Here is a 14,490-nt window from a genome sequence, read left to right on the forward strand (position 1 = left end):
TACAGACAATGTTTATGTTTGAGCGTAAAGGCATTAACAAGGGAAACCCAGGGGATAAAAAAGTGGGGGGAGACAAAAAGGGGAAAAAGGGGAAGAAAATAGAGACATTACAAAGAAAAAGAAAGAGAGAGGGATGAACAAAACCCGAAGAGAAAAACACAAAGATACCAGCTGAATTTTTAAGTGTTCTTTAGAACCCCATACCAGAAGTGAACCTTTCCCTCACCAATACCGGCCTAAAACCACGAAAACAGAAACAAACAGAGAGAGAGCAGAGAGAATTTGAAAAACAGAGCACAGGGATAATTTTTCAGACAAGGGCAGTAAGGCAGAGGTCGAAGGAGGAATTCTAGCTTACTATTGACGGACGCCACCACTGATCGTCGCCCGACACGCTGACACTTCGGTGAAGCAATCTGCAACAAGGTAAGCTTCCTCTATTTTCTTTGTTTTTTTAACTTTAGAAAGTTCAGTGCATTTAGCACTGTGCAAAGGTAATTAATTACCTTCGCACAACGCCATGCATGCATGAAACTAGTTCATGCGTACTGTGGCCCAGCCGGGTCACTGGCTTATATATATAAAAGTTAATTACCCCATGTCATAGGTTAAATTAGTAATTTTTTATAATGTTATTAAATCTGGTAAAGTTAGTTAACTTTAAAACCTTCCAACTTAAATCGACCGATTTCATGGATTCAAATATAACATTGATAACTAGTAAAAACATGATTTAGTTTTTAAAAAAACTTTAAGATAACAATTTTTTAAAAAATATTGAGACAATGACAAATTAAATCTATCTTGATTCCCTCGCGACCTGAGTCATAAACTCTATTGGGTTTAATAATATCTTTTACAAAATATTTTTATTTAATTATATAATAAAAATAGATGCTAACCAAAATTGAACACTAATCTAAAAATACACTTATTTGAGACATTGATGAAGCTATTAAAATAAAAATAAAAAAAATCATGCATTATATTTTCCAACCAATACAATATTAAAGGACAAAATCAAAAAATAATAAATTAAAAATAATTAAATGACAAAAAAAAAAAAAAAAACACATTCGATTAGTGGGTAAACTTGTCAAACTTGTGAATCAAATAACTAGGGCTAGCACACCAAATCTGCAAATTAGGTTATGAACTCCATTGAGATTATAATATATTTTTTTAATTATTTGATAATAAAATTAGACAATCACAAAATCACACACCAACCTAATACTATAAATAAAAAACAAAATATAACCAATTATAAAACTAAATTCTCAATTAACCCAACATTCAAAAATAAAATCAATAAAAAAGTTAATAAAAAAAAAAAAAAAATGAACTTGCAAGACCTGTGAGCTTCAAAGACTAGCATATTAACTATTAGCTATAAAGCTATAAAGGTCACGCGAGTGACATTTTCATTGTAGCAATCCATGTCCATGGTGACAATTCTATTTTCATTGTAGAATATGTAGATCGCTCTGGTCTTTTGCTGAAGTAAAAGTGATTTCTGCAGTTCGAAAGAATATTCATGTTTGAACAATCCAGCATAATTCCCTTGAAGGAATGATTTGAAGGAAAGACAGATGTGCAAGCTCTAAGCATCCAAAGCAAGCAAGAGAGAAATGGATAAAAAAACTAAACCGTTGACTCAAGATTCGGGACAATTTATACCAGAATGTAATAATAAATACAATAAATGTTCTTGAATTACACTGCTAATTAATATAACAAAAGCAAACCCCACCCCTAATTAGACAGCAATTATGCTGCTACAACTGATAGACTATGAAAAGGGCAAGTAATCATAATAAAAAATTATTATAAATGCACAATTTCTTACAATGATATGTACATCAAATCTGAAAGAATGCGTAAACAGGTAACACACTACAAAAAGAAAGATGATGCACTCAGCCACCCTCCAAGCTCTTCCTTTTCAAATTTTCAAGAACTTTGTCCTTGCCATCTGCATATGAAAAAAGGTTCATCCACCACTCTGCATGTCCATAAAAACCATTAAACATGTACCGGAAAAATAAAATAAACCAACCTTGAGAGCAGAAACCTCGCAAGTGGGCTTAAATTGGCATTTGAATTAAATTCCTTGGTCGGTTGCTTTTTCCTGTTGTCAGCTTCTGTATTTGCATTTTGGGTTTCTTCTGAGGCTGTCTTCCCCTTGCTTAAGAGGCGAGCTGCTAGCTCCTGCAGATCTTTCAGTGAAGATTCTTTCGAACTGCAGAAATCACTTTTACTTCAGCAAATTTGAACTACGAATTGCCACTATGTTAACTAATACTAACACATTAAAAGTGGTATTCTCTGGGGGTTCAGGGGAGAATTTTGAACCTTGCCAATCGCTGAAGCAAACTTCTGACCAAGACGTCACAAGATCCAGGCTTTAAGCGCTCCATATTTACAAGTGAATTTGTTACTGCATGCACAACTGATCCTTCTGAATCGTCAGCAACAGCCTATATCATGCAGTTCACGCTATTAGAAATTAAACAGATGAAGCTGAAATCAGCAATGAAACTTAAAAATGAACATGTGGATTGTTCATGGAGCTTGAATCAAATATTTCTGAACTGGAGCAGGCACCTAGCACACTCAAAACTTTTAACACTAGAAAATACAAGAATTGTATGCAATAGCATGCCAATAAACCAAAAAGATAAGAAAAACCTAACAAATTCCCACAATTTCTAAAAGGCACATGAATGAACAAGAGAGAAAGGAAAGGGAAAATGATAGCACAAGTCTAGTAAGCATGGGAAATCACAACATAAATATTTTTTTACCAAATGCAAAAGACCAGAGCGATCTACAGATTCTCGTAGCACAAAATCATTTTATGAACTAGAAAAGCAAGCTGATCAATTTTGTTGTACGGAATTAATTGAGGAAAAGCAAACCAGAGTCTTCCATGTTTCATACAATAATTGGTGGATGAAAGAAATGATCTGAAGACCCATACTGACCACATAGCCAGTGCCACATTCTTTGCAATTCATTTTGTTGTGAGAAAGGAACTTTGTAATCAACTTATACACCTTGGGAACTAAATTGTAATTCACGAAATGACTACATTACATCACCTATGTCATGCAAATCTGTAAACTGATACATAGAATCAATTGGTTGCTCACCTCTTTTAAGGATGGGATAAGCAAAACTGACAAAGGTGCTGATGATGATGCTATTCTAGCACTTTCTTCATCATCGCTTGCTTGGTGTGATCTTGAAAAAGCTTTTGGCACAGCAGAGTATTCACGAGAACTTCTGAGGTAGAAATGTTGACCTTCAGAAATTTACAAAAAACTTTTTTTCTTTTTATGCAGGCAGAACGATTACCACATGTTAAAGTATAATGTACCTGGACGAATCAGAGCTGTTAGTCAATGTCTCTCTTCTTCTGCTCTCCAGCCCATCGCTGTTATTCTTGTTTGGAACAAACCTTTCTCTAGCATTTCCTTTCCTCAACCCTCCTTGAAATGCAGCCCTTGCCTGCATAGACATGTCAATCAAAGAAGCTTCTCAACACAAGCAAACTCAGATTCCAGATCAGAATCTCCACAAGAACATGAAACTGTCTAAAGAAGGAAAGGTCAAGAATCAGGAAAAAAAATGATTTGACCAAAATCATGTTCATGTGGAGATTCTGACGGTCAAAAAAAGGAAAGGTCAAGAATCTGTCAAAAATGAAAAGCAAAAACATGATTTGAGGAAAGATCAAGCGACAAAATCTTCAAGACAGGTTGGGGCAGACAATCCAATTTTATATGAGAAAATAAAACAAAACAAAAACAAGCAACATGGGAAGTTCTAAGATTGATTCAGGCATGACAGTGAGTACAGTAGAAAAACACTAAATAACAATTCAAGACCAGTTCAGAAGGATCTGATGATTAATGGGCGATAATTAAAAGCTGCCTAATGAAATTAGCAATTCAAAATAAAACAACAGCGATAACCTCAGCGAGATTTAGAGCACTGTCTTCTAGTGAGGCACGTGAAGTTCTCTCTTGCATTCCTAATCTGGATTTAGGAGTCCGAGGAGAATCAGATTCATCATGTTGACCATAGAAAACAACTGTTCCACTGGTAGAAGCATCTTCAAAAGAAGCAAATGAGCTACTAGACTGCACAAAATATAAAAATCTGATAAAATAAAAGGGTTGCACAGGGAAAGCAAATGCACATCATACAACTCAATTTCCCAACATGTTGACAGAAATCACACCGCATTGCTTTGATCTCGAAATATGGCAGAAGACTGAGATCCTTTAGGAGTATGGATGACAACAGTTCCTGATCCACTCACGGACAAATCATCCTGGAAATTGAGCACTTCAGCCAACATTAGAAGTTTGATTTAGAGAATTCCAGGTAGTTGAATTTCTGTGGCTATAATTGCCAAGCAATTAAGCACCCTGTTAAATTCCTACCCAGTCAGCAGTAGATTGGAACAAAAAACATGTAGGCATTACTTCTATTAAATTATAGCGAGTGGCTTGTGGAAACATTCCAGAAGAATGCCATGCCCTGTGCTTAGGCATATCAATTTTCCCAATCATGTTGATGTTGGCCGCTAGTATTTGAATATTACTGATTTCTTCATTGATTTTTTTTTTAAAAAAAAAAAAGTTTTTGAAAACCATATCTTCATTCTCAGCCCACAAAACACAGGTGAAAATTTCACTCTTGATATAATTTATGATAAGAGAGAAAAACTTACATCATCAAGTGAGTTATTTTGACGATCATCATGATATGGATCCCTAGCATCTTTACCAAAGGATAAATCTAGTGATTCCTGAAGTGCATTTCCAGATGCAGATAACAAATGGTTACCACTCTCTGAAGCTCTTCTTTGGGTATCCTTATTGTATGAAATATCTGTTTTCTTTTCTCTAACCTGAGGTGGTCTTGCAGCACTTCTAACAGTTCCTGTAGCCTGTGGTCCACCAATGCTGAAGTCCCATCCAGCATTTTTGAAGGGTTTTCCCTGACCACTGCAAATTAAAACAGTCCATTAGAATAAAAACACGCACTATGAAGACAACAAATAATAAAGAAATGAAATCAACCTGATTCGAACAGTTCCATCAGCCTTTATGTCTCTTGCCACCTTCACGGTATCAGAACCCTCCCCTATTCCTTTACGGCCATTGCTGGAGGTTTCTGCATCCTTTATTTGGTACTTCGGGCGCTCTCTATCAGGATGAAAACAAGAATGTAATTATTATGCTAACTCATGTAACAAAGTTGTAACCCGTTTAGCATTTTTCAATATAAAAAAAAAAATCAGGAACTGTTACAGGAAACAATGCCTGAGACAAGATTAAGCACGTTTCAAGATCCCTCGTGAAACCTCATATAACCAATGGGGCACCATCTCAATATCTATAATAGAGATGTAAAGGGCAAAACAAAATAAAAAAAAAAAAAAAAAACAAGGAGAGAGAAGAAGGAAAAAGGAAAAACTTTGGAAACCAAATTAGTTTTAGTGGGAGTGTAATGGACAAAAGCAAAATATCACACCTTATTCTTTCCAGAAGCCTTGGGCTCTTTCTAGCATTTCTAATAAACCGGTGCTTAAGAAGATCCTTAGCATTTGGCCTCTGAAATTTAATAAAAGGAAATTCAAAATACAAGAAAGCAAAAAAAGGTTCAGCCAACAACAGAAATATTAAATTCACATTACCATATCAACTAAAGTGTATCAGAACATTCAGAAACATGGATTAAAAAAGGAAAAAAGAAACAGTGAGACAAGATAAAATTCATACTACCTCAAGAAAGCCAAGCATCAGCTTCAAAGGAAAAAAGAAAGACAAGAATCTTAATCACAACATAGCATCAAATTGCTTCCAAAACTCTCAAATTTATTAGAGTATTGAGTAAGGCCTTTTATGCTAATAAAATTAAGAAACAAAAGCAAAGCTCATCTCATTGGGTTGGGGTACAAAGCAAGCAAACCAATCCTTATATATCTCAAGGTAACTGAGTGCACAGACACCAAACAAAAAGCATCTACTAGTGCTAACAGATACTTCACCGATGTGTCAAAATAAAAAAAGGTCTCAGAACAGAAGAGCAGCATGTAGGTGGCATAAATTTCTACTTTCTAGTCAGTTAACATTCCTTTGGAAAATCTGACATCATGGAAGGATTCTTATTTGCAGATCCTCATACCGATCCAGGTGGATTATGATTCTAAGAAAATCTTGTCATAGGACAGAATGGACTATGATTCATCCAAAAACATACCATGCACATCAACCACCAAAATTTAGCTAAATTCTAAATGGTATGACTGCACAAACCCATAATTTTTCATCCAAAAATCCTGTATGGCATGATAAAGAAAAAATTCCCAGACAACCAGAGTTTTGATTGGAGCGCTTATGCTGGGTATTTAATCAAATTGGCCAAAAGAATTCTTATAACCATTTCAGTCAAATATTTCCTCGCACGCCAGGTAGTCCACACTAACAAACCTGTCTACAGCAGGTTGAATATTATATCAGACAAAATTGTGTTGAATAAAGCCACATGGAAATTAAACTGTCCCGATCACTTTTGAAATGATTCATATTCAGCATAATTCAGCTGACTATCTGATGGGTGGATGAAATTCTACCCCTACAAGGCTTTGCTTGCATAAAGCTGTGAAAACAGGATCCTTTTCAACAACATTTACAATGGTCAAAATTCTTCTCCTAATCATATGGAATGAAACAGATAGGACAACGGTTGAATGGTACATTGTAATCACCAAAAAAACAAGGAGCTGCTAAACAGACAGCAAGATCCATGAAAACAAAGAAAAAAACAAATTGTGACCCCCCTAATTAAGCATAATTTTGAAAGGAATGCTGCAATTAGAGATGATAGAGATGCAATGATAAGTCAATTTGGTTCAGTGTTCTCACAAACTCAATTTTTCAGTCCTCAAGGAGCATAAATTCTGATGGCAGGTGAGAAAATCTTCACTCAAACAAATCACTGAGTGGAACAAAGGATCTCCACTCAAAATATGAGCACAAACCCAACAAAGCAATTTACAGGATCACATCAACGAATTAGATTCAAAAACTCAATAAACAACTGAACTGCACTATATCTGTAATATTCATTTTTTTTCTGATAAATGAATTTGAGGAAACATGCTGCATTCACAAAAGAACCTCACTGTCTCCTCCCCTTGTTTTAAATTCCCTGTCTCTCATGAAATAAGTGGACCACAAGATATGAAATTTAGTTGTAAATTTTGCAGCTCTCATTAGTTAATTTAGAACACGGCCAAATTTTCTTTCTCGTTCATTCAACATCCAAAAATAGAATAAAATTGATCTCATTCTTAAGAACAATGCTAAATGAATTTAGTACAAAAATCCAAATCAAGTACAAATCCAAACTCCAAATTTTAATCTTTCCAAGGTTACGGTTATGGGGACTGGTATCAGAGGTTCTACAAGGCTACATGGATACATTTATTTAAAATTACCGTATGGTTACTAGATTTGTTTATAACATCTAGCGTTCTACATTGATAGAGCTTCTTCATTTAATAAATGGACCCCACTTTCAAAGAAATGCATAAAAAGGGAAAAACTAAATGGCTTTCATTTTCATATTTGTGCCTCACGGGTCACTACACAACTCAAAGAGAACAATATCCACTCTCTAAATGTATGTTTGCTTTCTCATGCAAGCATGCGTGCATTGATTGCATGTGTGTCAAAATAAGGGAACTTGAAGCAACAAGGATGTCATGAAATTTCATTGACAAGTTGGACTTGAGCTCAACTTAGCCCTAAATAGCTAAGTACGCTGATCATAGATAAACCATCATATCTCCAATACTCACAAAAAAAAAAAAAAAAAAACAGGGAAAAAAAATGCAGAGGGAATAAATACTTGCCTCGTCAGGAACTTTCTTTAAACAAGACGAGACAAAATCTTTCATAGGACGGGAAAAGTGCTCATCAAGCTGCACAATAAACACAAAATGTTGCGAATAACACTTCCATCTGTTAAATATACATTTGATTGTTATAGGATCTCAAAATGACCAGTTTGACATTAAAAAATGCAGCAAAACCTGTGGTGGATTATCTCGAGGTATGATAAAGAGAACCCTCATAGGGTGAAGATCAGCAAGTGGAGGTTCCCCTTTTGCCATCTCAATAGCAGTTATCCCCAGAGACCAAATATCTGCCTGCATCAAGCAAGGGCTTCAGCATGGCCAAACTCAAATGTTGAGAGAGAGACAGTGAGAAACAGGAGTCATGTACAACACCAGCAAAACAAATCACAGAAAAAGGGCTAAAAACTGCTTTAAAAACACCTTCGCATCATATCCTTCTGAATTCTGAATCACCTCCGGAGCCATCCAGAATGGTGTTCCTACAAAAGTCTGTATTTGTTAACCAAATTAGCACACTGCTTAACAAATTTTTCACTCATAATTGAATCCCAACACAGCAAAAAATTATTAAATAAGAAAGAAGATAGTCAGTTCCAGTCATCCAAAGAGTGCTGCCACCTTGAATTGAATAATGGGAAAAGAAATGGTTAATGATAAAATATATGCAGCAGATGTATTCCTGTCATCCAAAAACTGATAGCATCTTGAATTACAAAATTTGAAAATAAAAAAGACAGTCAACAGGTCTGTGGCCCAAAATGCCTATTGCAGATAAAACTTGGAATAACAACCAGAAGGGAAACCACACCACTCATTCAAACAGGAAACAATGATGATGTCTCCATCTTCTAAATTGTTGCTACCTCGTTCTAAAATAGAAGGCCACCAAAGAAAGCAATAGAAACAACACTTTATTTTTTTTAACAAAAAAAGGATTTCATTCAATTATTTCTTCTTCTTTTTTCATTTTCTATGAGTTGAACATAGATTCCAATTGTTTTAATTTGACAAATGAATTATTATTTATTTTCATTTTCTATGAAAGCCAAAAATAGTTTCCTCTGTATCACTATTTTGCAATTATGTGCATACTACTTTAGCAAGGAATGGGTCCTAAAATGGAGACCTGGCAATGAATGGTAAACAGAAAATCCACAAGGCATATTCCAGGAAGCAACACACTCTTTGCTAGTTGAAAAACAAAGCTTAGCGAATAAGGTTTAGTACCTTTCTCCTAGATATAGTACTTGTTAATTGAGCAGAAACACCAAAATCTGCAACCTGTCACAAGGTCACCATGGTAACTTGGAATACTAAAAGGTAAAAAGCAAATTCTGTAAATCTACCAATATTTACACATATCTTCTTCTAATTCACCGCACTGCACAGATAATCAAGAAGACTTTATAAGCCTATTCAAGCAAAAAGAACATACCTTAACATCACCATTCTCGCTCAACAAAATGTTTGCAGCTGCCAAAATTTAGTGCAAAGGATGTCAGTGGACAAGCAATTTCAAGCAAGCATTGAAGTAAATGAAATTAACACGAAGGAAACAACTTAAAAGCAAGAATAAATATTTTGCAAAACCTTTAATATCTCTGTGAATTTTTTGTTCGTTGTGTAAATATTCAATAGCATGCAGCAAGTCTCGCAAAATGCAAGCAATTGACATTTCATCCAGTGGAGGACCTGATTGCAGCTGCAAGAATAAAAAATTGTATTAGCATTTCAAGAATAATCATTATCTAGGAAATTATGTGGTTCAGTTATAAATGAATCATATTGGACTATTACTGCTTCAACATTGCAAACAAGCATTATTGGGAATCTTTCAAAGAAAAAATTGCTAGTTTCATGCAGCACGGAAATAAACAATGAAGTAACCTACTAGGTCAGCAACAGATCCACCAGCCATGTACTCCATAATTATCCATAGTTTTGTCTGGTGAAGATAGGATCCATAGTACTCAGTGATATATGGAGATCGGCACTGTTGCAAAACAGAAATTTCCTAGCAAGAAAAGTTGATACATGAGGAAGAAAATCATTACATGTAAGAAATGGATTACCCTGAATAAAGGTAATACCTTTTGAATGTCTTCAATTTCATCCTCGCTGCAGAAGACAAAATAAAGCAAGATTTAGAAAATAGAGAGCTGTGCCATACTGTTTACAAAGCTTGCATGCTAAAATTATTTTTGGAGGAAAAATACATATAAAATAACAGTCTGTTTGCAATACAAAAAGCTTCTAACTCAAGGCATGTCATAGATGTAGTAAAAAAACTGCAGATAGCCAGATACCAGAGCATGTTTCATTGTTGATTCACAAATATCTTCTTCTTTTTTTATCTGTAAATATTATTGCTAATACTAGTCTCCTTTCATGGTACATAGGAAATTGAAAAAACCCTTCAATTTCAATTGATATCATAGATGTGTTAGTTTCCCCAACCATTGATATCAGCAATAGTGGCACTAATATCAGCACATGGTTAACAGCCACCCTGGATCTACTTGCAAAAACAAACCCATAGTCTATGGTTGCTTATAACACAGCGAATCAAGGTTCAAATGCTTTAAAACCCAGAACTTGCTTGGGAGGAATTGGTCAAGTTCATTGATGTACATCTCTTCAGTATAGTTAAAGAACAATCATGAATTAGGGAATAATGGGAAACTGAGGCGTCCTTCAGTTTCTCTCAGGCCAGGAAAATATTTTTTTTACATGCACACAGAGAGAAACCTCTGGTGCAAAGACTAGAAATCAAATATGATTAATTTTTTACTTTGATAGCAGAGAGCAGAATGAAAAAGGAAAAATAATCATCGCTGTGTACTTACGATTCTTCCAAATCAATAACTTTGATGGCAACTTCTTTGTTAAGCTCCTTATCAAACCTGCAAATTAGAAAGGCATCAGCAGCCATGATTACATCATGTACACTCTTTAGATGGTTATTCAATTGGCAAAGCTTCATTTTGGATATAAAAATAGCATACAATAATGGTCATTAAAGGATAAAGATTCATACAACTCTGACAAACACAAGTACGGATGTATTTCAGGAACAATGTGTTTTAGTTTATGATAGCGCAATACTTTGATTATGTAAAGGAATTTCTATGCCATAACTAAGCATACTTAAGAAGATGTAATATATTCAAAATGACCTAACATAGAACAGATTTATTGCCAAATTCATCAATAATTCAGCTAAATCTTAATAACAGGATCAAACGAAAGGAAGTTTATTTCTTCTACAGATCATGTTCCATAACATAACACCTTGATGTAAAAATCCATTGTTCCTGTTGTCAGCAAGGACTTGAGAATTTAATTTATCATCGTAATTTCTGTAGTTTCCATTATACCTAATGATAACTTCGTATGTCTTGTTGTGAGAAACCATTTATGAAAATAACTTAATCCTTTAGCGAGTTTTGTGTTCGATACACTTTTTTGGTTTCATTTTCATAGGTGATTTTGACAATGTCAGAGTATGAGCTAGAATTTCCCTGGTGTAATAGGTTCCCACCACCTTAATGCACCAATGTGGTTACACAACTGCAGAACTGACAACTTGTGTTCCCACACAGTCTACAGTTGCATTGTACAAATTTCTAACGAGTCATGCCCTTCGAAATGCATTGAGTTTCAAACTATTATAAGCAAGATAATTGCTATCTAGTTGCTGCAAGCATAAAAAATGATCCACTTTCTAAAGCCACTATGTAATTATCGAAAACCTTTTGTCATTTTGAAACACGTTATTTCCAGAAGTACAGAACAAAGGATAATCTTACTTGCAAGTATTCCCCCAATACAGAGGTAACCGACACTAGTTACAATTTTTTTAAAACACGTGACACTAAACAAGAAATGAACACTTACGCTTTATAAACATCACCGAATGATCCTCTACCGATCAACTCCAGTGAGCTAAATCTAGCCCCAGCAGCCTCCATTAACCCAGCTGCATCAGCCATTTCTATGCAAAAACAAAAAAGCTCTTTCTCCACACCCGCTTTAAGCACACGGAGTCAAGCCAGATGCCTCTACATTATCCACATTCTCCCTAACAACAAAAAGCCCACTTTCAGTTCTCCACGGCAAAATCAAATCCCCTCAAAAGGGTCTCTATAAATGCATATCTCAGCCTCAAAAACCAACTCTGCAACACAATTCACTATAAACCCATCACAATTTAAGATCTAAAAAAAAACCCAAATGGCAAATCTCTTTAACAAGGCAATAAAGATAAATTTACACTCAAAGTAAAACGTGATTTTCTTCTCTTCCTTTCTTTTCCGTTAGGTATAAGAGAGTGGACAACTGAGTGGGATATTTTTCTAAAGTGACAGCCCAACATAAATTCTAGCAGTGATAGAGAAATAACAACAACAAACAGGTAGCCTCCAAATTGGGTTTTAATAAAAAATAATAAATTTGTTACCTTTTTGTTAATCAATCGACACAAGAACTGGACTTGGTGGTAATTATAGATCTTTCTCTCTCTGACGTGACTCTCTTCGAGATTTCAAGCAAAAAAACTCAATTTCTTGGGGCCGGCCTCTGTCTTATGAGTGCTAAAGTGTCTCTCAATGTCTCTCCTATGCGCCTCGTTGAAGGGAGGCTTTTGAGAAGAGATGCAGAGAGATGGAGGGATCGAGAAAAATGACAGGCCAGTCTTTAATTTGTTTCAATGGAGGTTTCTGTTTTGTAGTGCCTGTTTCACAATTTCATCGTGTTTGTTTTTCAAAGCGTATAGAGTTTATTAAAATAATATTTAAAAAATATATTTTTTTAATATAAATATATTAAAATAATTATATATATATATATATATATATATATAAAAGGAACAAAATTTTAATAAATATGCAGTAAGATGGTAGGAATTGAATTTCTTTCTTAAAAATATATTAAAATAATATTTTTTTAATTTTTTAAAATTTATTTTTAATATCATTATATCAAAAAAATTAAAAATTTATTTTAAACATAAAAAAATTTTAACAATTTTTATATGAGCCATAATTCTGATCAGATACTTATATTGTTAATTTGAGTTTTAATTTTTTTATTTAGCAATAATTATTTTTTTTACATAAAAATTTTAAGAATAAATTAAAAAAAAATGTGCATATATATAATTAAAAAAATCAAAGACTAAAATAAAAACATTATAACAAGTATAGTAAGATGTGAGACGGTTAACAATATTAATATCAACAAAATAACAACATCTTGTAGTGTTTTTTATAATTATAATAATAATAATTAAAAAAAAAAAAAAACAGAAGGTTTCCTTCTCTCTTTTTCTAATAGTATTTCCTGGTTTATCACTTGAGAATTTCCAATTAAGTTTAAATATAATAGAAAATGTATTAATGATGTGAATATATTTAAAAAATAAAGATAAATTATAATAATTTTTTTGAAACATTATAAAAAAAAAATAAAAACAAACTAATATTTAAAAAATATGAGCTAAAAATATAAAATGTCATAGAGAAGGTATTAATTTCATTTAAATAAAACAAATAATGAATGATCAACTAGGAAAGAGATGTTAATTTTATTTAAAAGCTAAAATAGAAAACCAATCTTTTTTCTAAAAGCAAAACACATGTGATAATGCAAATATTTAACCATGACTTTTTTTTAATTTATATTTTTTTATTTTTTTATTTTAGAAATTATTTTTTCTTATCACGAATGAATGATTTTTATTTTTTAAGTATATCATGCAATTATAATTTATTTATATCAAATATAAAACATAAAGGATAAATTAGAATAATCTTTTTGAAATATTATAAAAACATAAAATAACTATATAAAAAAAAGGTGAAAAAATAAAAAGATCACAAAGGGTGCTCATTGAACTTTAAATAAAACATTAATGCAAAGTAAAAAAATATATATAAATAATAAGGAGGGCATTATTTAAAATTCTATAAAAAAAAAATCAAAAAAAAAAAGAACAAAGTTTGATGTTGATGACCAACCTTACGCATCCAGTCTTAATTAAAAAGACCAGGTACACCTATTTTTGTTTTTCTTAGGAGATGATAATGTAACATCTGCTCTTGAATTTGTTTTTAAAACAGGCAATAAGTCACTTGTACTGGCAAGTACTACGTTGTTGGAATTATGGATCTATATTTTTAGACCTTAAAAACTAATTTTTAGCTTTTTTTTCCTCGAAAACACCTTTAAAATATTATATAAACCTTCAAAACTCATTTAACAACCCTAAAATCTCTTTAAGAAAAATAAAAATCAAACAAGTGGAACCTAATGTACTTTTCTCATCATGTTTCACGAGAACACATTTAGAAACTCATTGACATAAATATCCTTTTTTTTATGGTCAAAATGCGGTCAACCAATAACTTTATCTCTCCTTCATTATTTTTCAACAACATCCTCTCTTCTCTCTTAAACCTAGTGACTGAAAATATACAAAATAAACTTTTGGATCAAAATGACAATTCTAAAAACTTTGACATTGACCATGCATTTTCTTTGTGTTTTAC

At 33.2% G+C, this 14,490-nt stretch overlaps 1 protein-coding gene across 4 annotated transcripts; it reads right to left on the reverse strand.

Annotated features, from left to right (window-relative positions):
- Positions 1 to 1,652: 1,652 nt before the first annotated feature.
- Positions 1,653 to 12,700, reverse strand: LOC118038389 (uncharacterized). Of its 4 annotated transcripts, XM_035044726.2 has the most exons (22): positions 12,402 to 12,698; positions 11,840 to 12,119; positions 10,789 to 10,845; positions 10,033 to 10,060; positions 9,834 to 9,956; positions 9,533 to 9,644; positions 9,378 to 9,415; positions 9,170 to 9,223; positions 8,363 to 8,431; positions 8,117 to 8,233; positions 7,937 to 8,005; positions 5,551 to 5,630; positions 5,097 to 5,222; positions 4,925 to 5,021; positions 4,745 to 4,822; positions 4,250 to 4,342; positions 3,981 to 4,148; positions 3,383 to 3,513; positions 3,156 to 3,288; positions 2,356 to 2,480; positions 2,060 to 2,242; positions 1,653 to 1,975 (listed from the first exon to the last, which is right to left on the reverse strand). In XM_035044726.2, the coding sequence occupies exons 2-22, from the start codon at positions 11,932 to 11,934 to the stop codon at positions 1,954 to 1,956; spliced, it is 1,998 nt and encodes a 665-aa protein (XP_034900617.1). In that variant the 5' UTR covers positions 11,935 to 12,119; positions 12,402 to 12,698; the 3' UTR covers positions 1,653 to 1,953. The 4 variants fall into 4 exon arrangements, with proteins under 4 accessions (XP_034900617.1, XP_034900616.1, XP_034900613.1 ...); XM_035044725.2 differs by having other exon boundaries at positions 3,156 to 3,285; positions 4,745 to 5,021; positions 12,402 to 12,700; XM_035044722.2 differs by having other exon boundaries at positions 4,745 to 5,021; positions 12,402 to 12,699.
- Positions 12,701 to 14,490: the final 1,790 nt, after the last annotated feature.

Source organism: Populus alba, chromosome 11 (assembly GCF_005239225.2).
Source record: "Populus alba chromosome 11, ASM523922v2, whole genome shotgun sequence".
In the NCBI taxonomy this organism is placed as follows: domain Eukaryota; kingdom Viridiplantae; phylum Streptophyta; class Magnoliopsida; order Malpighiales; family Salicaceae; genus Populus; species Populus alba.

Bases quoted from the DNA above. Each gene is read 5' to 3' on its own strand.
- LOC118038389 (XM_035044722.2), bottom strand. From the start codon at position 11,934: ATGGCTGATGCAGCTGGGTTAATGGAGGCTGCTGGGGCTAGATTTAGC. The intron at 10,061-10,788 runs GTAAGTACACAG...TGTCTTCTGCAG, and splicing joins GTTATTGATTTGGAAGAATC to CGAGGATGAAATTGAAGACA. The intron at 2,481-3,155 runs GTGAGCAACCAA...TGCATGATATAG, and splicing joins TTATCCCATCCTTAAAAGAG to GCTGTTGCTGACGATTCAGA.